The following is a 27,993-nucleotide window of genomic DNA, read 5'->3' on the forward strand; positions in this document are numbered from 1 at the left end:
TGGAGCCAAATGGATATGGAAATAGGTCTATTGATATCATGTTAAGTTTTAAAAGGTGACAGCGCACTCACATGTCAATAAGTTCTCTTTTTGGTCAAACGCAGCAAATTGCCATGCCTAAACTGTCTGAACTTGTCCTGCGTGATTATACCTTAAGTTCTGTCTCCGTTCTTTTGAAAGTAAAAACAGGATTTCATGTTATTCCATCATAAAGCAAAGTTCAAGTTTTTAGTTTGTTTCGTCTATAAGCAAAACGTCAGCCTACTCTAAGCCTGTTGCGTTTTACGCATAAGCATATTCCAGTCTATTTAGAATTTCACGCGCCCAGAAAAAAGTGTTCTGGGAAAGAGATTGCGAGTTTTATTGTCAGTTTATATCGGGAAATTTGTACTAAATAAGCAATGATCAAAAATTAAAACAAATCCAAAAAAAAAAAAATGAAATAAACGAAGTTTTTATTTTTATTTCTATCATGTTGAATGCGTTTAAATTTGCAACAGCTTGATTCATGATTTCACATAAAATTTTCATTAAGGGTAAACGCAGTATGGTGCGTTCGCCAAAAACCAAAATAAGCTGTTCAATGATATGAAAACAAACAGGCAACATGCTTCACAGAATTGCCTACTTGTTGCTTGTTCACTATCTGCATCGAGAGTTCAAATTATTGTTTTGTTTGATTGGTGTTCATTCGAGGTTGATCATTTCTTGAAACAGATCTGTCCGTTCGAACATTTTTTGCGGTAGCTTTAGACGTTGACGACATTGTTTGGGGTCTTCGCATTGATAAAAGCAGTTCTAACAGGGGGGACTCTGGAATGATGCGCGAACATTAAATAAATAATAATCTTGTTCTTTTGGAGGAAATGAATTGTGTTGAAGTCCGCAAATAAGTTTCTCAATGTTAAATGGATTTAAACTTGACAGGTGGCACATCAACGTGACGAATAACACATGTAACCATAATTAAAAAGAGTAAAAGTAAACTAAAAATGGATCCGACACCAAAAAGGACTGAGAACAGCAGAAACAAACCTGAGTAAACCATAAAATAATATGAACCAGCAAAACGAAGAGAAACGCGTGGTTTTACGGGAGTGTGACTTTGTTTCGGTAAACTTATCGACATATTTGTGTAATGATTAATCTGTGTTACTTTCGAAAACTTGCGTAACGTACGTCCAAGTGTATCTTGACGATTAAATAAGCGCTCCAACGATTTGGCAAACTACAAAATAATGAGAAATAAAAAAAATAACAGCGTTAATACACAGCCACAACAAAAATTTTTGCTGCATGCTGGTAAAATAAGAATCACGTTAACAACGTCTTTTTCTACGAAAAGTTCTAGCAAATTTTTATTAACATCATACATCTACGCTAACAGGATCTACCTCAAAAAATAACATCAACAACACCACTGTAATTAGTAAGTAAGCAAAAAAATGTAGATTTGACCAATTACTCTAAACCGTTAAAGAAAAACGATATACGAAAAGAAAGAAGTGAAGTCAAGCAATACGTTAGAATAAGTTCTCACCTTTTCGTTAATCTTTATAGCTGCTTGAAACAGATACCGTACAGCTGTTTCAGACTCGTAACTACGAAGTGGTTGCAACTCTGGATCACCACTATATAACAGATCGAACTTCTGCAAACCTTGCAAAATCTAGCGAATAATAGAAAATAATACGTGATAAAAAAATGAAAAAAACGAATAAACTATATTGGCAATGTTTCTGCAATAATTCAATTTAAGCTGATTTGATAACGATCCGCAAATTTCAAGTCTGTTGTCGTCGCACTGCTTCTTAGCATGTTTTTCGCTCGCAATTCAAACTGAACCTTAGAACCTTTCCACGAAGCGAATTGTAAATGGCAAATTCGGCGGCGAATTAGCTGAAAAATATCTTTTCCATTTTCACGAGAAACAAAAAACATGTGGCGAATTTAAATTTCTAAATGTAATGACTCTTTTGGGTATTATAAACAAGGCAGTTATTTTGAATTCATTCTAAGAATAAATACTGCAAATGCTCTGTGAATGGTTAAAAGTGTACAGCGAAATATTTCACTGTTAAAAAAAAGTAGAAACTGTTTCTACTTTGCGCTAGTCTAATTATTTTAAAGCAAAATCAAAACAAATAAAACTATGCATACTCCGATACATTTCGCCGTCTAATTCGCCGTCTAATTCGCTTCATAAAATCCCCCTTTACACATGCATATATTGTGTGGGCTAATCAGTCTCTGTTTTTAAGTAATGCTTTATTTGCTGTCTTATTGAACCATTGAATTTTCTTAAAAATGGTAACAGACGCTAAGTCAAACACAGTCCCGTGAAAATTACAATGCGCACACTTTACTTTAAAAGAAAATCAATGCATATTACTAAAAACAACTTAGTAGCTGTTACGAAGGAATCGATAATTTGGTTACAATTTTTAGATTTTTCGGGAAATTTTACAGACGTTTGCCCGCCCTGCAAATGATTTTCGCAAGATTTGCATATTCATAAAACCTATAGAGAAAAAAAGGAGCAAAATATTATTTCATTTACCTGTATTCTTCCTTTATCAGTGAGTTGTACACCACTACTTGTGACAGCATATTCTGCCCCAAGGCTCGATGTATTATCTTTGCTCCACTCACATTTTTTCCTTTCGTCAAAAGGATAAGTAGAAGAAACATCTGTTGGCCCCCGAAGCTAAAACAGGAAGCAATTCAAGCCAACAACATTAAAATCGAAAAATTGCGTCTCTATAAAAAGTAACTTAAAATTCCATGAAAAGAAAAAATGTAAGCGAAGTTTTATGTTGTAGAAGAATTGTCGACATTAGCGAAAAAACCAAAAGTTACATATTTAAGTTTAAGGGAATTTCAAAAGCATCAATGCAAGGGTAAAGTAACAGAGTGGAAAAATAAATTTTGAGAATAGAATGCAGTGCAATTTAAATGGGTGTCCACAATCATTGGCATTACTTCAATAGTATTTACGTATTTGCGAAGTATGTTATGGTTTACAGTTTTTTCCTAATAGGACACTATAGGTATGTGGTTGAGAACACAAAAAAATACTAGAAATAAATTTTAAGGGATAATGTTGTTTCAAGATTGGTCGCAATGGTCTGCATTTAAATGTAACTAACGAAAGAAATGTCACCTGGAAAATAAAACTTAACAACTCTCCGGATTGTTCCAAATATCTGAGAAGTTCTTGTTGTTGGTTTATATGGAAAGATTGAATATTATCTGTTTCCGAAAGTAGATTCTTAATCTTCTCAAATATGGTTGGGTACTGTGCGTTGTTATTTTTTAGGCTTGAAAGTTTATTTCTTAGATCGTCAACAGTTCTTGCAATCAGCTCGAATAGTTGTTGTGCCTAAAAAGCAACATTGAAAGTTTTTAATAATTTTTGCTAAATTTTTTTTTAAATAGCCGTTAAATTGATCAACAATGAATAGGGGCTAACACGTTATTATTTCGAGTGCAAGGTTTCTATATTAATACCCTTCGTCTGTGAATTATTTTACATTTGCGCTACGGGCAAACGAAATGTGGTAATTAGAACAGGCAAATTTGTAGAATTAACCACGGGCAACCATTGACTAGTCTCTATTATAATAGGTAGTTTGGCTGTGTGTATAAAATGGTTGCGCGGCAGCTTTATTTTGGAACCTCCGCAAAGTAAGTAAAGTCTGTAGACGTGCAAACCTGTGGATTTTTTTTACGGAACAAAGACTAATCTCTATATTAATAATAACCGTTCTACTTTGTCGTCAAAAACCGGGTTGTGCTAACCACGCACTAAATGTTCAAGCTACATATAACAAATGAGACATATTTTCAACGACTCTGTTTTGACCACTCGCAAGCAGTTGCGCAATCACAATGCTTCATTTTTAAGAATAGTCAATCCAAATTCTTTACGGCGTCGACATGTGGATGAAGGAACATACAACAATTAGAGCAACGATAATAATGGTCATACAGTTGACTCCCTTTAATTTGAATCTCTATAATTCTCTATAATTCGAACTTTCTACAATTCAAATTTCTCTAATTGGAAACTTTCTCTAATTCGAACAGTTTTTCAGTCCCTTCAGCACGATTCTCTCCATAATTCGAATTTATTTATAAATTTATAAATAAATTTATAAATATTCAACAGTATTCAGCAGTTTTTCAAATAGAGTTTCTTTTTTGTGTAAACTATGAAAATAAAGATTGAACGAAACCATTATGTTTTCTTGATTTTGAAATTAACGTAATTTCTCTCTGTATTCGAATTTTCACTCTCTGAAGCTACAAGTTGGAATTGCAGAGACTTTTTATAATTCGAATCTCTCTATAATTCGAACAAAATTTTTTTCTCGTGGGAATTCGAATTAGGGAGAGTCAACTGTATTTAGTTTGGTGATGTTGACGTTTGGAGATCTCTTATTAACCGTTTCCCCTTCTAAATACTTTCTATTTATAAATTCGTCACGTTCTTTATGTAAAAATATTAAACGAACTACTTTAAAGATTTTGGCTATAAACAAAACATTGTTAAACCAACTTAGTAAGGACTTTTTGAGCCTTGAATTATGAGGGAAGGGGCACAAAGTGTTCATAACTTATCACAAAGGCATAGAGACCAAGAGACGCGTCGTGCCAATGATGCACTAAATTTTATATCTGCACGAAAAATCAAATGCGATATATTTTTACATGTAGCAACCAATCATAACGTCCGATTTTTTCGATAAATTAATCCGAGATTTGTGTGGCCACGACATGCCGACGAAGGAACGTGTAAAGCAGAACCGTACAGGCCCTTTTGATTTTGAAAATGGTGTGTTCAGTGCTACGTTTGTAGGTTTCTGTTTGACCTTTTTATCTTCTAAAAGCTTCTTATTTTTGTAATATTTGTCCTGTATGTTGTCACATGTTAAGGTAAATATATTGTCACGATTTTTAGCCACATACAAATCTTAAATCACCAATTATAAAATTTTAAGATTTTGAGGGCGCATCCTAAAGCCAGCTAGCTATTGCTTTTATGGTTTTTAGTCAGTTTGGTATAAGAGTTTTTTATTCTAGTCAACATTATTTATTTTCATCCTAGGGTTGTTGCAGCTAGCTCTTTATCAGCTACCTCTGGATAAAAGTGAAAGTAGCCAAATGCAGTTTGGCTACAACAAAATTCTTGATTAACAATTCTTATGCTAAATGCAGGCAGTTAGGTAGCTACACCTTCTATTACTGTCTTGAAAACTTATTCTACAAAATATAATTGCTGAGTGATCGTACTAAGCGCTCAACCCAGTGTTTAAGACATGCTGTTTCCCGTGTTTATTTAAACCAAGGGGCGACAAAGTTTTTTGTGGAAAAGTGTATTACGCCTATACAGATGTGTGTGTGTTGCTAAGCGCCCAGCCCGACGTTAAGGACGGGCTGAGCGATAAAGTTGCGATAAAGTTTTTTTGAAAAGGGTATCACGCTCATACGCATATTAAACATGGTTTACATGTACTGAGTGCTCAGCCCGGTATCATGATTAACTTTTAAACTTTCATAAAACTTATTCCCCCAAATAAAATAAAATTAACAGATTGTTTTTGTTACGACAAGGTAACAACGGGTTGTAAAGTGTGTTTTTATTTCTGCTAAAGTTTTTGCGGATTAGCCCGGCTTTTCGACGTCCCCGGCTAGTAGTATGAGAATAACGTAGCATAACAATTTTAATGCCAATGTCAGCGTTTTTTGTGTGACGACATCAATAATTTTACAATCATGGACAAAAAGATTACCTAACAAAATCACGTTTGTAATCGTTCTAGACAATATTTTGCTATTCATTTTGTTGTTCTGTTAGCAGTATAAATGGTTTAAAGACTGCGGATTCTTGCACATAAAATGGATAAGTATTTCAAAATGCGACATATTTTATATATCGTAACAGAACCGTGAAAATCGCAGGGATCTTATTTGTATGGTGGTTATGAGCAATGTTTAATAACTCGTGACATCATCAACAGATTAGGAGAAATTCTTCTTGAATACGTCAATTTGGGTTGTGGCTAGCTACGGCTTCCTAAATACTGAAAGTAGCCAAGTACAGTTGGCCGTAACAAACATTATTTCTTATTTATATTAAATGCAGCTAGGTAGCTACACCTTTCGCTGCCATATAACATGGGCAAAGTTTACTGATTCAATAAAAGGTAGTTTGTGCAAAAAACCTCTCCTGATACTTGGTTAATTTCTGATACTTTGGCTGTAAGTGTTCACCCGGATAGCAACATGGCTTACATGTACTAAGTGGTCATCCCTGTGCCACTCACAATTAATTTTTGAACTTTCACGGCGACTTGTACCGCAAAACAGAAAATGACATTACGCCTGGAAGGGTCACTCCATACGTGCGACATGGTTTATCTGTACTAGGCATTGAAACCGGTCAGTCTCAATTAACTCTTGAACTTACTTGAAGATACATATAAAAATATTGAGGTAAATTTTTCATGCAAATAATTGTCCCACAATTTATTATATTAATCTCAGAATTTATTTCGATCCAAAAATAAAATAATTTAATTTTAAAATATACAGTGTTCACATCAAATCTTCACCCTAAAGTTTACTAAAATAACTTTTACGGATAGAATTTAGAAAATGTTAAAGCGCAATTATAATTTAACTAGTCGATAAGGCCCGTGGAAAAATCCACTTAGGCAAAAGGTCAATGAAAAAATAGGTTGCTTTATATAGATGTTTTGCTGACGTCAGCAGTGCATATACAAAAAAAAAATGTTCTTAAAATCTTACACCAAATCTCAAATGTCAAATCGCATTAAATCCTCCACACAAATCTTACACAAAATAAAAAAAAACAGCTTGCAAGGTGCAAAATCTAGTTGGTAAAAAGTTACAACAATGACACTCACAACATCAACACTCACAACACCCACAAAACCGACAGTAAAACACCGACAGTTACAACACCGACAGTCACAACACGGATAATAACAATGTTAGAAATAACGCATCTCAAATATGTATATCTTATAAGTGATTATGTTGAAAACCCTCAGTATTTTATTCTGAAATGTCAAAAAGGAGGCCTGCAAGAGTTAGCACAAATCAACAAAAATAAGTTCTTTACACATTTTAAATATTATACAAAAATATGAAAAAGCCATAGTTTGGAAAACATCAAATTTAAATCTATAGAAAAATTTACACAAAATGTAAAAATCAACCAATTCAGAACAAAAAAAATTATTTTTTAGTATGATGATCCATACTGCCCTTTACCAACAATTTTAAACCTAAATGTCAAAAAATCAATAAGCAAAGAATAAACTTGAATCAACAAACATTGTATATATACGGTTCATAAACAAAAGTTTACACAAAATGTAAAACAGATCGGTTTTTGAGAAACACATCTAAATCAACAAAAATAAGTTCATTCAGCATGTCGTATATTGCCATTACCCATTAATCTTCCACAAAAAGGTTATGAAACACATCAAAATTTTTAAAAAAACAGTCATTTCAGTGCATACAGTCCTCGCGTTTAGATTACAAAATATAAAAAACAAAAACAGTTTCAGTCAGAACATTAAGTAATTTTTTTATCATCAGCAAACATTTGGTATAGTATACGAAATATAAAGACAAAGTTGTTTATATAGTCTGAAGATGTACTTAGTGTACGAAAAGCTTAACAAATAATTACTTTTTAACTTTCAAACTCGTTTTATCTTTTTCTTAATTAGTAAACTATGGCTGTTATTTTTACCGATAAGGACATCAGCTTTATAACAGCTTACAGTGAAGTTTGATTCTACAAAGATTTGTTCTTTCAGTATATATATTGCATGTGGTCTATTTCCACAAAAGTTTACACAAAATATCAAAAAACAGCATTTTGCAACACAAACAATATGAACTGACACCCATACCATCCTCTCATAAATTAAAATAAAGTCATAAACCCACGTAAATTGCCAATCAAATGTCTACAAAACCCTGTAACAATAACCTGGTATTTTACATGTAGGCTGACAAAAGTTTAACAGGATGTCAGAAACAAAACAATAAAAATAACTTAACACACACGCTTTAAATTCTGAAAAAAATTATTCCACTTGTCATATTGCTTGGGTCCCCTTGCTAAGTTTACAGGAAATGTGAAAATAATTATACTCTCAAAAAAATACATCCTACTATCCTGCAAAAGTTCAAGTCTTTGAAAGATTTTGTAGGTAGCTAGCTAGCTTGTTACATCATAATTCGTGCTCATAAAAGAAGAAAGGTTTGGAAACTAAGGTAGCTAGCTATAGATAATTAAAAAAGAGGAATAACAACATAAGTCATAGGTTAGGGCTAGCCATGGGGGGGATGGGAAGAGTAGGATCTGGAGGCTATAACATTAGCTAGCTAACAGTAGCTAAGACACCCCCAGTTAAATATACTTAAACTGGGAACATTTAGCTAAAACTAAAGCTAGCTATTTATGCTTAGTAAAACACATATAAAGAGAAACAATAGTAATGTAAAAATAATAACATTACAGTAAGTTCAACAAACCAAAGTTTTCCGTTTGTTAGTCAGCTAACAGCTTTATGTAGCATTTTGAATTTTTAGGACAAACACATTAGTTACGCGCCAGGGGATACATTAATTATGCAACAAAAACATAAACAAATATGGTGGCTAGGTTGTTTTTTTAAAAAAGCGGTAAAAGTTAGCCGTTAAATTTATTTCAGCAAATCAAATTGAGTCGTTTTCATCACGTGACGTAAACAAAGTAAACCCGCTAGCAAAATGGACAAAATTTTTTCGGCAACATCAAAGAGAATTTCGGCAACATCAAAGGAAAATGACGATATCAACTTTGCCTGTTACAGACACACGGAACTGGCTTATTATTATAGAGATAGTCAATATGCGCCTACGGTATTCATCTTTGGTATTAAGTCCAGGTTTTATTGGCTTGGTCGCTAGGAATTTAAGAATCAATAATTGTGTTATTGTTCTCGCTGTACTGATAATAGACACATGTTCCATTTTTAGTTTAATATCACATTCCATAGGGTACGAACGGTTTTTGTCGGGTTCGAGTGTTCTTTTAGTCGGGTGATCATATGTCGGTCAGTCTGACCAACATAGCAAGCTTCGCAACTTGGACAAACAATATAGATACCATACGACGTTTCACTCGTCAACCTTTGCCTTGAGCGATGGAACTGATTTCAGCTTTCAAATGGTAAATATAACTTTGCTCAGAGCATTCATTCGCTTCAACGAGGAATTTTTCAGAACATTTCCCTCTGTATTGTACAAAAATCATTTTCTCCTTAACAGGTTCTTTTTCGCCGTCCTTTACATTAGTTCTTTCTAGATTGATAAAGTTGTCGATTTTATTATCGGATCATAAAAATACGGAGGGTACTGATTAACCATTCATGGGAATTTTTCCATGAAATACAGTCACTGTGAATTCTGTGGATGAATCCTGAAACAACTGATCTCTTATATCTTTGTGGTGGAAGTACATGATAGTTCATCCCCGTTAACCCGGTTGGCTTGAATAACACGTAAATGATATCTTTGTTCTAGTCTGCAGCATCTTCATGACAAGAAATGGAAGTGTCTGGTCTTTTTTCTTCTTGATAGTAAATTGTAAAGACGGATGTTAATCATTGACTTCGCTCAATTTCATTTCAATTAAATTTCGATTAATGTTCCGCATGATATCGTCCATATAACGTACGTATAAGGTAACGTTAATCGAACTTACTCATCGAGCCATTTGCAACCATTGGTTGCTGTTGGACTCCCCATGGCGAGGCTGTCGGTTTGCAAATAATATCAGTTATTTGTCAGCATCAAAACGTTACAACTACAAATTTCATGCTCTTAAATGTTTCTCTATCCACAGGTGGTGTCGGGTATCTTCCAGAGAACAGAAGATCTGTACAATGACTGATGGCTTCGTTCACCGGTACATTCGTGTACAGAGATTTTACATCAAAGCTAATAATTTCATCGCATTCACTTAGTTCGATATTTTTTAAACTATCTGTTATCTGTTTTGATAACGTATCTATGTTGCATTCAGGAACAACTTCTAACCTATCAGCTACTTGACAAGCAATTTTGTAAAACGCTGAGCCAGGCATCGATAGTACAGGTCGTGAAGGCACGTTATCCTTGCGAATGTTAGCAAGACCATATTATACCACCGGTACTTGGCTACCACGACGTTTCAGTTTTTTGTACAGTTCCTGACTAACTTTTCTTTATTCAATAGCTCTTTCAAAAAAATTACTGATCTTTTCTTCCTCCTTAAGAATTGGGTGTTTGGCATTTTTTCCTTGGTGGCACATACTTTTCGAATTGCAAAAGTCGAGTATGTATCGCAGTTTATTCTGGTAAGTTTTAGTTCACATTAGACAAATTCCAATACCTTCATCGAATTGAACGGCTATTAAATCATTTTCCTTCAGATACGTAGATTGAGAAAATTGTCAGCGTTAAAAAAAACGGCATGCGCGAACAAAACGATAGGTTTGCATCTAGGTCTGCATCGTAAAAGCGGCCGCAGCTATGTACAGGATAGTTTTCCGTAGACAAACCATGTGTGCAGCTTACTACGTGACATCAAAACTATATTGTTAGACTCAACAGTCGGCAAGGCTTTGCCAAAACGTGCTCTTAAAGGCCAGTGCTTTTTTCAAGGGGAACAGTAACTTTAATTCCATAAAAGTCTTACATTTATCTATTGCATCATTTTACTCTTCAAGTAGGTATTAAGAGTAACATTGTCAAAATTATTATTATCATTATTATTATTATTATTATTATTATTATTATTATTATTATTATTATTATTATTATTAACGATTCAAACGTAGAAGATTAGGTTTGAGGCGAGCCTTCTCTTTTTGAGAGCTATAGAAATAGTCTAGTGTTCTCAAATTTTCCTTAGCTATCTAGCTAGAAACTTCTCCAAATAAACCAAATGATTTTTTTTAACAAGCTAGCTAGGCATACCAAGCTAACTCTAAATTATCCAAAGAATCACTGGTTACTTTTTATTTCGTGATGTACAGCTAGTATTATAACTTCAGCAAAAAATCTGTATCGGCTACCATAAAGGAAATGTCAAGTTGTGGAAATAATAATGACAGTAGTGGTGATGAAGAATCGCAATGACAACCTACTTAGCATCTATTGTGTCCGAGTTTTATAGCTGCACTGAGAATCAGCTGAATACCATCATCGCTAGTGATGTCCATGATGATTATTTCTCTGCTGGCAAATTTCCACAAAACCCTCTACCACCACCGCAGCAGACTGTAGCATAATCGTCAGGCATTAGGGAAGGTCAATAAAAAAAGGCAAAGAAGGAAAAATGGTGGATATGGAACGATGAAATGGCTGAAAAATTGTTTCAGAATCTACACAAGTACAAAAGTTACGAAGGTCTAGATTTTGAAGCAGATTTTGTGAAGACCGAAATGGCTTATTTGGACTCATTTCGGTCCGAAATAAATAAATCATTTTCGATATCAGATTTTTGACCAGAATCCATTCCAAGAACAGGCAAGGATGAAGGAAACATTTACTACAAAAAAGGATAATAAAAGTTAAACAAACTAAAACAAGAAGGATATACGCTCGTTAATAACAAGGTCAGGTAGTTAGGACGTGGTTACAAGCAAGCAGTCGATCGGGTTACACATTTAGGATCTGGGAGATTGATGGCTAACAATTACGAACTACTAGGGAGATATGGGGTGGATGCCCATCCGTTACTACCATACCCACGAATAGGTATCGCTACAAGCAGCAGAACAAGATGTTGTTAGGTGAAGAGGAGGAATAAGTAGAAACTGTGACCGAAGACTCCGTTCCTAAGGACAGGGGCAAGATATCAAATATGCAAAAGATTTATCTGCACACCAACGGGACATGATGCTGGAACTCGAGTTAAAACGGGAAAACATCGAGTCACGAGGATCTCAGCAGCAAAGTGAGGAAGCCATAAAAGGCATGACAAAGTCTATGAACTCGATAGAGAATAGCATAAAAGATGGACTTGGGTTGTTAGCAAATGCATTTTTGAAAGCTCAATCTCAGATACAGCCTCCTATGTACCCATTTTACAACACCCAAGGTCATAGTGCTTACTAGTACCAACCAGCATTTATGTCTACCGCGAACACCATATAGTGAAAAATAAATCGAGAAATAGTATTTGTATCTATATTTTTTAACGAGTATTTGTATATAGATTTTTTTTTAACCTATGGTTTTACTTTTTTGACGGTACTTTTTTTAAAATCCTATCTTGTAGAGTTGTTGGGGGTAATTTCGCATCGTGTCAGTACGTACCACAAAGGTAGGTCAAAGCTGATTAAGCGTTTCGAGAATATTTTTTGGCATAAGCTGCATTTGCAGCAAATCAGGATGATCACCTTATTAACTTAACAATAATCACGAAGAACAAAATACCAGTATAATAACTCCAGAGCAAAACCCAAATCACCATCAACACAGCAATTAAAATTCTTCACCGTATTTTCAATTGATCAAAAGCACATTCAATTTGAAATGTGCACGGCGTAAGTTATCATTAAACACTAGTCGATAAAGCCTGTGGAAAAATCCACTGAGACACGATAAAAAAAAAAAGCGTTATTTGAATTTTGATGACGTCAGCAACCCATCCACACAAAAAATAATTCAGAAACCTGTTTTTACGTTGCCTCTATTGTGTAGAGCTTAAAGCGCCGATCAAGAAAATGTATATGAACATGCGCTTTTGATGAGCGGTTAATGAGATATAAGGGTTTAAAAATTTTGCTGACGTCAGCAAATAGCCCGTTAAAACCTTAATTCTTTTTTTGAAATTTGTAAGCCTGGTGCCTTCATCGCATAGATCTTGAAACGCTGATCAAGAAAATGAATAGGATCATGTACTTTTGATAAATGGTTGCAGAGATATTAGGGTTTAAAGATTTTTTGAGGACGTCATCAACCCGTCCATTCCGAAACGGATTCGGGGACCAAGGTTTGGGAAACTTACCCAAATTGGTCCCAAGTGGTCCCTAGTTACCCACGCGGTGAAAAATCCATGACGCAACCACCTTGTTTCCAAGTTATTTGGCCTCAAAGTTTTAGGTGAACTATAATGGTTTCATCAATTTAGTATAACATATTGACGTTACAGTAGTGTTATTGACGTCGCGTCGTAACGTCATAAAATTTAACATTTGAGACACTGTTTTCGGCGACTTTTTAAAAATTTAGGCGACATCAAAGGAAAATGACGATATCCACTATGACCGTCACATACACTTCGCATTATTATATAAGACTAGCCGATAAGGCCCGTGGAAAAATCCACTTAGGCAAGAAAACAATGAAAAATAGGTTGTTTCAGATGTTTTGTCGACGTCAGCAGTACATATAGAAAAAGATTTGCCGAAAATTTGTTCATTCGTAGCCTCTATTATGTAGAGCTTAAAACGCTAATCAAGAAAATGTATATGATCATGCGCTTTTGATGAGCGGTTAATGAGATACTAGCCGAATTCCCGTGGAAGAATCCACTGAATCTCTCATTAAACTGATGTAAGGGATACCATACAAAAACATACAACAGTAATTTGAATTTTTAAAACTCACATTTCAACCTCCACCCCGGCTCTTTGTCTCTTTTATAACGGGATGGCAAAAAGAGAAAAAGCCTTGGGATCGAGGTTGCTCACAATCTGCACTATTCTATGTTTATAAACGCTGAAATAAAAATCTAAAAATATAAGTATGTGCAACAACAAAAAATAATAAAAAAATAATAATGTCCAAAAATATCAAAGGCGTAAAACAACCGTTACGTAAAAAGCGGAATACGCCAAAACTATATACTTGCTTTGCCGTTCCAGAAGTACACCAGGAAAAAAAAGGATACCAAACATCAAAAAAAATCCAACATTTTTTGTTAAGTCATACAAAATCAGCTATTTAGTCTGTTGCATACGGCAAACCTTTCAAAGTTATACTCAAACTATAATAATTGAAAACACATGAAAAAGAGAAATATAAAAACTTGAATCATTTGGTATATTGTATATCTACAAAAATATTTTAATCCAAAATATTAAAAAACAGTTTGCTTTAACAGACCCAAACTTATAATCAAGAAAATCACGCATAAAATCAAAGAAGATAACAATGCAGTGTTTTCGAATTTAAGAATCGAATATTATTCAAACGATCGTAACGTAACAGATGTAGACATTGATTTAAGTTTAGGATTTAGGTTTAGGTTTTTTATAACGACATCAACACTGAATCACACAGTCTGTAGTATTAAAAACATTAACCACGGAAAAATTACTTTTTACAGTTTATGTAAATTCTTCTCTAGGGTATACACGCTGTTTTTATAAGAATAGTGTGTTTTAGTTTCAGCCTTTATGTTCTTAACTTTTTTGACAAATGCTATCCTCATTATTCTCAATGTTCTTAACATGACTATGGTCTGAAAATATATAATGCCTTAATAAAATAAAGCATGCTATAAGTTACTATAGCTAGCTAATGGCAATTCTACTACATGTAACGGCCCATTGCTTGGACACAAAAAAGTTTAGTTCGTTTGATATACAATAAAAAAAGTAAAACTTCTAATCAATTTTGTGCGTCATACAAATGTTCATATTCAAACTATCAAGCTCAGACATATTCTTCGGATATTCTAAACTTCTCACCCACTTTTCAGAGTATATTCTTACAAAATAAGTGCTTAAAGGAAATATTTTTCGGCTCAAGACACAACAACAAACTTAATATTTAAAGAAAAAATTTAGCTCTGAAAGAAACGGCTAAAAAATCGTTATACACCCAAATTCAATTCTCTATCAAAATTTTAGAGAACACACCTGCTTTTCTTTCGCTTTCTCAGTAGTCCAATCGGTTTTTTACTTCGAGAACTAAATTTCGCTTCATCCCAAAGAGAACGAATTGAAAATGTATAGCTACAATTGTCTGATGCATTTCCAATCAATTCTTTTTGTGATGTTATATCATCGTACGTTTTTCTTCGTTTTAAAAAATATTTCTGACAACAACATTATTAATTTCGTTCGACAACAACAGTTTGTTTTTTACATTTTAAATTCGAATTACATTACAGCCATATTAGAATGCGATACAATCTCGGTCCCAGAACACAAAAATGTAAAATATAGAAAAACATATAAGCTTTAAACTAACCTCATGATGATTAAACATTAGCATGCTTTGTTTGAAGTAACTTTTTTCAGGATTAACATGAAAAACAGACTACCTTCATCGCTTCGGTTTTCTTTTTTCAGTTGATAAACAACTTGTTTCCATGAGATACGGCGATACAAATTTAGAAATTTGTATACCTGTTGCCTTCATCATCGTATAGATCTTGAAACACTGATCAAGAAAGTGTATAGGATTATGTACTTTTGACAAACGGTTGCAGAGATATTAGGGTTTAAGGCTTTTGATGACGTCATCAACCCGTCTATTCCGAAACGGATTTGGGGACCCGGGTTTGGGAAAATTACTCAAATTAGTCATAGGTGGTCCTTAGTTACCCACGCGATGAAAAATCATTGACGTCACCACCTCGTTTCCAAGTTATTTGGCCTCAAAGTTTTAGGTGCACTGTAATGGCTTCATTAATAATATAAGATATTGACGTTAAAGTAGTGTTAATGACGTCGCGCCGTAACGTCAGAAAACTTAACATATTAGACATGCATTTTTCGGCAACATCAAAGGAAATAAACACATCCACTTTGCCTGTTACGGACAGACACACACAGTCTCCGTATTATTATATAAACTAGTCGATAAAGCCCGTGGAAAAATCCACTTAGACAGGATAACAGAGAAAAACAACCGTCATTTAAATTTTGATGACGTCTGCAGAGACATGTCAGAACACAAATTTTTTTTTTTTAAAATGTGTATGCCTGTTGCCTTCTGACAAACGGATGCAGAGATATTAGGGTTTGAAGGTTTTTTTATGACGTCATTAACCCGTCCATTCCGAAACGGATTTGGTGACCCAGGTTTGAAAAACTGACCCAAATTGGTCCCAGGTAGTCCCTAGTTACCCACGCAGGAGATGACGTCAGTTATGTCCACCTGTTTCCAAGTTATTAAGCCTTAAATTTAAAAGTGCAATGCATTGGCTTCACTAATCTTAATATACTTTCCTTTGACGTCAATATTGCTTTAACGTCAAAGTTTGCTAATTTAAAGAAGAAATTTATAGGCGATGTTTTTATAGACTTTATCAAAGAAATTTTATCCACTTCGCAAAAGTCACAGACAGAAGCTCCGTATTATTATATAGACTAGTCGATAAGGCCCGTGGAAAAATCCACTTAGGCAGAAGGACAATGGAAAAGTAGGTTGTTTTAGATTTTTTGCTGACGTCAGCAGTTCAATTACAAAAATATTTGGCGAAATTTAGTTTATTCGTTGCCTGTACTATGCAGATGTTAAAACGCTGACCAAGAAAATGTATATGATCATATCTTTTTGATAAGCAGTTAATGAAACATAAGGGTTTTAACATTTTGCTGATGCCAGCAATGGCCAGTCAAACCCCCCAAATTTTTTTTTAAAAAATTTGTATACCTGCTGCCTTCATTGTATAGGTCTTGAAACGCTTATCAAGAAAATGTATAGGATCGCGTATTTTTGACAAACGGTTGCAGAGATATTAGAATTTGAAGGTTTTTCGATGACGTCATCAACTCGTCCATTCCGAAACGGATTCTGCGACCCAGGTTTGGGAAAATTACCCAAATTGGTCTTAGTTGGTCCCTAGTTACCCACGCGGTGAAAAATCATTGACGTCACTACCTCGTTTCCAAGTTATTTGGCCTCAAAGTTTTAGGTGCACTGTAATGGCTTCATTAATTTAATATAGGATATTGACGTTAAAGTAGTGTTATTTTCGTCGCGTCGTAACGTCAGAAAATTTAACATATTAAACATGCATTTTTCGGCAACATCAAAGGAAAATGAAGACATCCACTTGGCTTGTCACAGACACACAGACAGACACACCTAGCGTATTATTATAGAGACTAGTTGATAAGGCCAGTGGAGAAATCCACTTAGGCAGAAGGACAATGGGAAAATAGGTTCTTTTAGATGTTTTTCTGACGTCAGCAGTGTATATACAAAAAAATGTTCTTAAAATCTTACACAAAATGTCAAATATCAAATCACATTAAATCCTCCACACAAATCTTACACAAAATAAAAAAGAACAGCTTGCAAGGTGTAAAATCTAGTTGATAAAAAGTTACAACAACGACACTCACAACATCGACACTCACAACACTAAACTCACAAAACCGACAGTAAGAAGACCGACAGTTACAACACCAACAGTCACAACACGGATAATAACAATTTCAAAAATAACGCATCTCAAATATTTACATCTTATAAGTGATTATGTTGAAAACCCTCAGTATTTTATTCTGAAGTGTCAAAAAGGAGGCCTCCAAGAGTTAGGAAAAATAAGTTTTTTACACATTTTAAATATTGTTTTTCCCTTACGCTTATACAAAAATATGAAAAAGCCGTAGTTTGGAAAACATAAAATTTAAATCTAGAAAAGTCAGTCATTTTAGTTGCATTACCATCCTCTCCCACAAAAATTTACACAAAATGTAAAAATCAACCAGTTAAGAACACAAAAATTTTCTCTTTTAGTTCCGCACTGCCCTTTACCAACAATTTTAAACATAATTGTCAAAAAATCAATGAGCAAAGAATAAACTTGAATCAACAAAGATTATGTGTAGAGCTTGAAACACTAATCAAAATAATGTTAGAATCAAGTACAACACTAACAATAATAATAAAGTCAGAAATAACACATCTCAAATATTTACTTCGTTGAAAACCTTTAATATTTCAATCAGAAGTGTCAAAAAACTTCAAATTTATATCTGGAAAACATTTATTCAATTACATACTATCCTGTTTCCCAAAAATATACACAAATTGTAAAAATTAACAGGTTAAGAACACAAAAAAATTTTCCTTTGTATGATGATCTGTAGTTACCTTTACCAACCATTTTAAACGTGAAAGTCAAAAATAAATAAGGAGTAAATTTGAATCAACAAAGATATTACTTTTGGAAAACAAAGTGTATATACGGTCCGTCCTCACACAAGTTAACACAAAATGTAAAACAGATCGGTTTTTAAGGAGCACATCCAAATCAACAAAAATCAGTTCATTTAGCATGTTCTATATTGCTATTGCCCATAAATCTTCCACAAAAAGGTTATGAAACACATCAAATTATAGAAAAATCAGGCATTTCATAAAATATAAAAAACAAAAAAGTTTTTTCATCATCACCAAACACAGTTATATATTACCACAATTATAAAATTCTTAACAAAAACGTGAAACCATGGAATTTTCTTCCAGCAAAAATGACATCACATACAGTTTAGTTCTCCCCAACAAAAGTTTATAATACGAACTATGAAAAAGCCATTAGCTTACACAACAGCCTTTAGTGGAGGCCAATTCTACAAAATTTGTGCTTTCAGTATAGTGCATGTGGTCTTTTTCCCACAAAAGTTTACAGAAAATTTTAAAAAACAGCAGTTTGCAACACAAACAAAAACACGAACAACCTTCCCGAACCGAACGACCATCCTCTCATAAATTAAAATAAAGTCAAAAACCCATGTAAATTTCCAATCAAATGTCTAGCTACACCCCCCTGTAAAAATAACCTGGCATTTTACATGTAGGCTGACGAAAGTTAAACAGGATGTCAGAAACAAAACAATAAAAAATAACTTAACACACACGCTTTAAATTCTGGAAAAAAAAAATTCCACTTGTCATATTGCACGTGGTCCCTTTGTAAAGTTTACAGGAAATGCGAAAAGAAATATAAAATACATCTGCAAAAGTTCAAGTCTTTAAAGATTTTGTAGGTAGGTAGCTAGCTAGCTTGTTACATCATAATTCGTGCTCATAAAAGAAAATAAGTTTGGAAACTAAGGTAGCTAGCTATAGATAATTAAAAAAGAGGAATAACAATATAAGTCATAGGTTAGAGCTAGCCCATGGAGGACAACATTAGCTAGCTAACAGTAGCTAAGACCCCCAGTTAAATATACTTAAACTGGGAACACTTAGCTAAAACTAAAGCTAGCTATTTATGCTTAGTAAAACCTCCACCAAGTTACCAAGATTTTCTTATTTCCAAATCTCGTTTAGACATATCGAACCATACGATAATCTCTGAGCCTCCACAGTGAGCCTTCCTATGCTTGGGTTTTATATTATAGAATTTTTTTTTTTTTTTTTTATATATATATATATATATATATAGTTATCACATTTCAAAAAAAAAAAAATCCTTATTATGCAATAAGTGCTGGCTGCTACGGTTTCAATGAGCTGTTTATTTCAACACAGCCAACGTTTTATCTCTAACGAAGTCTTTCAGAGTCGAAGGAGACCTTCCGCCGATATACAACTATAGCCTATGCCTTTCCTCTATTTAATCTATCAACAACCATTTAACAAAACCTAAATCTACAACTCTTATTGAAACCTAGATCTCCATGCTTCTTGTATCATTTTTGTTCTAAACTTTTTATTCTTATTGTTGTTATTATTATGTTATTATAGGGATAATAACCATTGTATAATGGAACCCGAATAAATGTCAAAAAAAAAAAAAAAAAAAAAAAAAAAAAATATAAGGAGAAACAATAGTAATGTAACATTACAGTGATCAGTAAGTTCAACAAACCAAAGTTTTCCGTTTGTTAGTCAGCTAACAGCTTTATGTAGCATTTTGAATTTTAGGACAAACACATTAGTTACGCACCAGGGGATACATTAATTATGCAACAAAAACATAAACAAATATGGTGGCTAGGTTTGTTTTTAAAAAAGCGCTAAAATATGAAACTTCAAGAATTTGAGGCTTTTCTTGGAAAATGCGAGTCTGCTTGCTCCAGTGACATAAAAACTAAACGTCTAAAAACATCAAAGTTCTTACTATTTGTGATTTCAAATCCACTTCAACCTCTAGCTTCTATTTTCTTCTTCTAACTTTACTACTTTACTTCTAGCTCTAGCTACCACTTCTCACTTCATTTCTTGGACTTTTCTTTCTCTGAATTACTTTTTGCAATTTTTCAAGACGAAGGGGCTGTTTTCTTGTTGTTGCTTTTGTGTCGAGGGTTACCATTTTTCGGGAGTTAGCCGTTAAAATTTTTTCAGCAAATCAAGTTGCTTCATTTAGATCACGTGATGTAAACAAAGTAAACCCGCTGGCAAAATGGATATAACTTTTTCGGAGACTTCAAAGGAAATTTCGGCTACATCAAAGGAAAATAAACACATCCACTTTGCCTGTCACAGACAGACGGACACACTCTCCGTATTATTATAAGAGATTACTTCTTTTGCATTGTTGCAGGTAGCAAATCCCTTCATTACATTGGGAAGTAATGGACATGCAGGATCTCCAATCACCAATGGCGGTACAGGTGTGTAACCAGGTACCAACTCTTGAAAACATAATAGATTACGCTCGCTGACAAAACTCTTTGCCACTGAACTTTTCAGAACAAGAGAGATGTTATACTCCTTGCGGACGAAATAAAAATCTTGGAAGATTTAGTGTTATATAAGCCCACAGGTGATTTAATTGGATATGTGGATTTAGGTAACACAGAACTAAATTATACTACTTTGAAAAAAAACTATGAATTTGCATCACACGTTTAGTATTTTAAGTTCCAAGTTACAATCCTATGAAATTCAAACTAGCCAATTTTGCCACTAAAAGTGTCACTTCCACTCAATCCTTCCCCTTACTCTGAAAGGCTTTTGTTCTTCTTATGGCTGTCAACTCTGACAGAGCTTCAGCAAACCGCACAATCTAATAAATACGTAAAAGCATGAGGCATTTATACCTGTAGATTACGAAGAGAAAAACATTGTTTATAAAACAAAAAACATATTTTCTTATGATCGTGAATTTTTTTTTATTTGTGATCAGTCGCACTCGGTAACACTGGCAGTAACAACGTTGCACATTCTGGTTCTAAAGATTTAGAGCTTCGCCTTCAGTTACATCCTAAAATTACTACTGAACACATAAGATTAACACCATTTCAGTATGTATGTCCGCCTTGCAGCATAAGTTTTAAGTACCACTGTAAGTATTGATCTCAAAGAGTGAGGGCAACCAGAAGCAGCTGGCACTGCGAAGTAGTGTAAAATGTTCCACAAAACTTTTTATTGTATAAACAGAAATCATTTTTTTTAACACGAGTATTCTCCGCTTCTGGGAAAAAAATATCCTTATATAATGTTACATAATAATGTTAATAACATTAAATAATAATGTTATATAAGAGCGACCTGGCACATACCTAGGAGAGAATCTCTTTTCGTTTAAGTCAGCGCCAGGAATATGCTGTGAATGACAACTGTGGCTTATTAACTTCCAGATTTGCTGTCATTTTTAAATACTTATTTCCTGCAATTGATCACATGGCAATGCGCATTGTATTGTTGAGACTCCACATAAGCAAAAATGGGAGGACTGCAAGCTTTAACTACATGTGCAATTTAATTAAATTTATTACTTCCTCATATTATTTGCTCATCGAGAACACACATTTTTTAAGAGTAAAATTAAGAAACAGGTCTCCACAAGATGCAACACTTACCTTATTTTTAGTTGATTGCAAATAAAAACTTGTGTTGTTTTGTGGTCGCATCCAATTGGAGATTAGTCCAACTTTAGCCGAATTCTGTTGAAGAAAAGAGGTTTGCGCTATTGATGCATCAATTTCTAAAATAGCGAAAAAAGACGTTTTAATTATTATGAAACCATTAGGTTTATGTGAAACCAATGCGGTTCGCCGTCGTGTTTGTGCTACTTGCACATACAATTAATATAGCATATACTCATGGCATAGCCTTGTTTACATTGATGGTGTTAGGGGGTTAACAGAATACGACCACCATGTTGCCATAGTGAACTCACTATTTATTTCAAATACTATATAATCTTAAGAAAACATCCTCTCCCGTGGACAATTCCTGTGACTTTTCCCTTTTTTATCAAACATTGTCCGATCTGAATTTTTTTCCCATATCTCAGATTCTTTATTTTATTAGGAAATTGAAACTACTGTCATTTCATTGCCCCAATTTCACAATAGTTCTAATTCACTGATCCGAACTTACAGTACTAGAGAAATAAGACTTGGTAGGGTTTTCATGATCACTTCCAAAAATAAAGGAGGCTTTTGTGACATTTTCAATTTCTGACTTTAAAATAGACTGAAAGTGACAATTTTTGACTTACCAAACCTTGGTTGGTGTTAAACTTAGGACACGTCCTTTAGCTATAAGGCTGTGAAGGAACAATACAAATTGACTTACTCTACTTCATTTTATGCATAGATAATGCAAGTGACTTTTTTTGACTTACTTTTGGATTTGACTTACCACATAGCTGTACTAGGATGGGCAATTATAAGACGTTACTTTAGTTTTTTGGGGGAGGAAATGCTGTCATTTTATCCTGGAAGGGTTAAAGTGAATAGTGAGTGATCATTTTTGACTTACTTTGGTTATATGTGGCAAAACATGACTTACTTTCTATTTTCCATAGCAGACAAAATACTTGATAGGTTGGTTATATTTTTTCTCGCACACACTTACTTTGTCTACTATTAAAGGCCACCACATAATGCTTTAAAGATACAGGTGACTTTATTTGACTTACTGTTATTATTTTTGTGGAACATTTTTTGATAATTTTAAACATTTTTAGTGATAAATCAGTGCTAGAACCTTTAATTATTAGTTATAAAAATAAGTTTTTATGACCAAATACATGTGTCATTTATTGACTTACTCTGTGTGTTTATTTATGATAAGTGACCATGATTTGACTTACTGTTTCATATATCATACTATAAGTTAACTTTGAAATGGATCTACTCCATTTTGTTTAACCAAGCAGACTATCATACAGTAATGTTCTGATGACAGAATTTATGTTAAAAGTTGACTTACTTGAAATTTGAAGTCATTGCATTGCTAGAAATAGATTGTTCTGTATTCTAACATTTTATAAATAGAATGTTTAGGTTGTTTGATACAAAAGCTGGTAGAAAAAGTCTGTGATGATGCTAACTTTAGTTTATTGTTTTTAGTAAAAAGTTTAGTAAAAATGAAGTTAAAAACAAATATCTGGTTGTGCAAAAGTCCAGGCTGTAAAAAACAATTTAAGCACAAACAAAGTCTTCAAAATCACAAGTCAGTTTGTGGTGTAGGTGGCAAAATTAAATGCCCAATTTGTTTGAAATCATTTTAAAGAGCATGGTATTTAAAACAGCACCGTTGCAAAGAGAACCAGTTGCCAGATTGTATCCAGTGTGGCAAAAGATTTCTAAAATTGTGGCATTTGAAGCGTCACATTGCAAGTATACATTCTGGCAAAAAGGAAATCTGAATTGCAATTCCTGCCACAAACAGTTTACAAGGAAAGCCTATTTTAAAGTCCACAGATGTAACATGAAACAGAGAAGGAGCATGGATGAAAATAACTTTAGTAGTGAGCTATATGCAGTAGAAAAAGATTTTGAAGAGATGGTTCAATGGAGTCTGAGTTACGTTACAAATGGAACTGATGAAGAGGACATGTTTGTTCCAAGTATGGCATTCACTGAGGATACTGTTCCAGAAACAGCTCCGAATACCAACATAGCAAGATACCAAGAACAGGTTTGTTTGCTATTTTTTTGTTACTTGTTTTACGAATGTGTTTGTCAAAAGTTTTATTTAGAATGAGAACCAAGTTCAGGAGTTTTAGTAAATTACAGTAGACTTGGCTTTTAATTTGGACTTGTGAATGTGTGCAATAAAAAAATTGAAGCTAGAAATGAAACGTTTTTTTATTAGCCCACTGAAATGCAGCAAACAGACATACATGTGTCGAGTATCAAGGTAGTCAAGAACCAACCGATCAAGAGACAGTCACCAGTTCATCATTGTTAGAGACCCCTACAAAGGATGTAATCTCAGCTAAAGCTATGACACCTAACACAAGAAAAAGAAAGTCCAGGTTAGCTGAAGAACTCTCTGAACTTGTAGAAGGTTGGAGTCTTGGAGAAAAAGGACATATTGCTGATGTCGTTCTCTTATTATTAAATCAACTTGGACTCTCTAATGAATTTTAAAGAAAGTTGGGAACAAACACTTTTTCTAAGACACGTTGCCGAAAAATGACTTCTTATGCCACTAGGAAAGTTATATGGGACTTTTACTATCAACAGGCTACACCTTCCACCATTACTTCGCGTCCTGCTAAACTAAAAGTATCTGAGAGAAATAACATTCAAATTGGCTTGAACTTTGTAAGCACAACAACTATCATTTCAAAACGATGTAAACAGTTTTACGAAAATAACTGGATGATGTTGCATTCAACATACCAAGAGCTATCCATCAAGTTTAACAGGTCTTACCCTGATCACAAGGTCTCCCTCAAACCCTTTTACATAAGGGCTGAGACAGAAAAGGACATTGAAATGTGTTGCTGCAAGTTGCACTTGCATGCAAAGTGGGCAATCAAAGGGATCATTGTGTGTGTAGAAAAGCACGGTTTAGATCTCACATTTTCTATTTACAAATCATTCTTCCAACTCTGGGCTACGGATTGTGGAGATTCAGAAACAACATACATTCCTTGGGCCTGCACCCTAAATAAAAAGGATCTTTGTCAACACATTCAAAAGATATGGTGTAACCTTTCTACAAAATTAAAAGTATCATCAAACGAGAACATCCACATTCCTTTCACAACCTTTGAAAAGGTTGAATATCTTAACAAAAGAAGGGAACCAGCCAAGCATTTAAAAGCAAAAACCAAGGAATCTTCGTTACGCAACATTGTTATGTTTCTTGATGCGAATTTAACCAAAATTATAAACCACCGGAACCATTTGAGACACTTCAGGGGTGTTGTTAATATCTTTCGAGAGCATTTTGATGTTCTTTTCGTAGATATTGATATCTCTGAAAACCTCAATTTTCCAGTGAAGTTTGAGCCGTCTATGCACTGGCATCATGAAAGCATCACTGTACATTCTGGTATCACCCATACATCTCTGACGACAAAAAAACATGAGCAAAAGTTGGAAAAACAGTCCTAGAACAATTGCTACAAACAATTGAGTCCATTTCAGAAATGTGTGCAATTGAGAGTGACAACTGCAGTTCTCAGTATAAATCAGCCCAACACTTCGATGATATACAATGCATCGCCAACCAACTAAATATTCCTGTAATACGATAATAATATTTAATAATAATATTTTTAGTGTGACTGGACATGGCAAAGGGGAAGTAGATCATGTTGGTGGAATGGCAAAATGTGCTTTAAGAAGATTCATAGGAACTGGGGGCTTGATTCGTACTGCCAAAGATTGTGTAGACTTCTTTCAAAATAAATTTGCTGACAAAACACACCAAAACGTGATTGTCAAGGAGATTAAAAAGGAGCAGTTGGAAGAAAGAAGAGCTGAAGCAAGATTGAAGAGATTTCCTACTGTTGAAGGCTCTGATAAATTTTAAGTAATTGTGTTTACTCCCTATACAACATGATTCAAAGGAGCTACTCAATTGTGCATGTGTGATTTGTGCAAACAAATGTATGGGTCGTGCTCTCTTTTCACAACACATCAACTCCGAACAGCAGATTTAAAGAAGAACCACCTTAGATCTGAAGTAAAAGTACCATTATCAAACACCAACATGGGAAAAGGGTTAGATGATGACCTGATCCTGCCAGACTCATACTGTGCTTTTGCTGCTGACGGAGCATCAAATGAAACAGTATGGTTCATTAAAATCAACAAGTCTGTGCAAAACATCCTTTTTCGCGAATCTGTTGTTTACCCTTTTGTTCAATTTCAGCCTACAAAGAAAGGACTTTTTTGCCAATCAAAGAGTATGTCGAAATCTTGAATTTTATTGAAGGCAATGGACTTTCCTACATTTAATATATGAGATAGTTAATTTGTTCTTTATTAAAGTTTAAGATTCTAGTCTACTCAGGTTTGTAGACTTAATTTGTTCTGTATTTTTAGAGAAGTGATTTGTTTCCTTTGAAAGTTTTTCATACAGTTACTATTAAAATGATTTTGTTTCAAATAAATGCAAAATTCAAAATCACTTGTTTACTAGAGAAAAACGTTTGTGTTTTCAAATATATCTCATCCTTTATATATTTGCACATATGTCAAGGTATAAGGTTTAAGTTTCCATGAATATTTTAAAGAAATATGTAATGTGAATTTTTTGACTTACTTTAAATATACCTAGTCATTTTCTGTTGTAAGTCAAAAAATAGCACCTCTATCGCAATTTTCAAGCCATACACCAATTTAAATAGGCTATTTCTACCAGTGATAAAAATTTTAGGCTAAAATAACCAAGTAAGTCAATTTTATGCACATTTTCAATTTTTTAGCCTTTTTTAAGAGAAAAAAAATGTCACACTATTTTTGGAACTGATCTCATACACTAGGAGAATAAGACTATACTAATCTTAATTCCCCTCTAATTTCCTGTAAGTTGAAAGAAAAACGTAAGGTCATGAAAAAGGATATGAAGTAAGGATTCAAAGTACTAAGAATGTGGGCTGTGATATCAGGTCAACAATGTATCACTGACACAAAAACGCAATGTTATTTGACAAAATTCTCAAAAAAATAATTCTGTGAAGCTACGAGTGTACAGTAAGGGCAGGAAAACAAAGATTTTATGATTTTTTACTAGGCTTGTAGTGTTGTATGTTGTTCTCAGAAATTAAATTTAGCTAAAATGAAAAAAAAACGTAAGTTGAGAAATTGAAAAAGGATAATTAAAGAAGGCTTGTTGGTGTCTTAATGTTAATGAAACTATAAACACTGACTTGTTGATGCTTTGTTTTGATATCATTGAAGCTAGCTGGTAATTTCATATCAATAAAAATATTTTAACTGTGTTCAGTAAAACATTAGAAAAACACCTTGGCCAGTACTGTCCGAAAAAAATTATGCACCAATAAACCTGATCGAATATTTTTTTTTTAAATTAGCTATTGTATTAGTTATTTAACTTTTTGTTCCAATATGAGTTCAACATTATTTCGAACTTAGGCATTTAATACACCTGATAACATAGTTACAATGTTAAATTTTTTTATCATTTTTATATCTTATGTTTTTAACCTTGCAATGTTTCATTTAAGGCAGGTGTCTAGTTTTTTTTATTTTATTTTCCTGTTTTTAATCCCTTGCTATGAACTTATAAACTGCATCGTAAAAAGATTTCAGAGGAAGATAACTTTCATTTAGCATCTCCTTACTTAAGCTTAAAGTCAGTAATTTGAGGCACGAATGTAAGATAAGGTGCTATATCAGTACAAAAAACTAAGAATGAATATTCAATAATGAAGGAGTCACTAAGATTTTTATGCTTACCTTCTAACAATTGTGGCAGTGCTGACTGAGAAAAAACCTAAAAAACGCCGTAATCATTTGTACATACATATGGTATAGTAAAGAAAGACAGGACAGTTGAAAAAATAACAACAAAAACATTTTAATACCTTAAAAACACGGTACATGAGGTACACATCACCACAAGAATAAAAATCTGATCTTAATGCTCGACTCAAAAAGCTGTAAAATAATGAAGAGTAGAAGGCGATGTTTTCTTTAATAAACCCCTTCCTAAAAACAAATAAATTGGGAATCTTTGAACTGTTGTAAATTATATACGTTCAATGCAACATCGATGTCGAAAACTTTAAACGCAAAGAAACTGCTTGTTCGTTTTGACATTTTTTAGAATTTTGTT

At 33.7% G+C, this 27,993-nt stretch overlaps 1 protein-coding gene across 3 annotated transcripts in view; it reads right to left on the reverse strand.

Annotated features, from left to right (window-relative positions):
• Positions 1–443: 443 nt before the first annotated feature.
• The window catches only part of LOC130623391 (sphingomyelin phosphodiesterase 4-like), an 81,565-nt gene continuing 54,015 nt past the window's right edge, over positions 444–27,993 (reverse strand). For all 3 annotated transcript variants that reach the window (XM_057438867.1, XM_057438868.1, XM_057438869.1), the window contains 7 exons: positions 27,743–27,866; positions 27,615–27,651; positions 21,801–21,925; positions 3,164–3,382; positions 2,561–2,707; positions 1,541–1,669; positions 444–1,228 (listed from right to left, as the gene is read on the reverse strand). In XM_057438867.1, the coding sequence (XP_057294850.1) occupies positions 905–1,228; positions 1,541–1,669; positions 2,561–2,707; positions 3,164–3,382; positions 21,801–21,925; positions 27,615–27,651; positions 27,743–27,866 (1,105 nt within the window). In that variant the 3' untranslated portion in view covers positions 444–904. The remainder of the gene's footprint in view (positions 1,229–1,540; positions 1,670–2,560; positions 2,708–3,163; positions 3,383–21,800; positions 21,926–27,614; positions 27,652–27,742; positions 27,867–27,993) is intronic.

The sequence above is a fragment of the Hydractinia symbiolongicarpus genome, chromosome 13, assembly GCF_029227915.1.
Source record: "Hydractinia symbiolongicarpus strain clone_291-10 chromosome 13, HSymV2.1, whole genome shotgun sequence".
In the NCBI taxonomy this organism is placed as follows: Eukaryota; Metazoa; Cnidaria; class Hydrozoa; order Anthoathecata; family Hydractiniidae; genus Hydractinia; species Hydractinia symbiolongicarpus.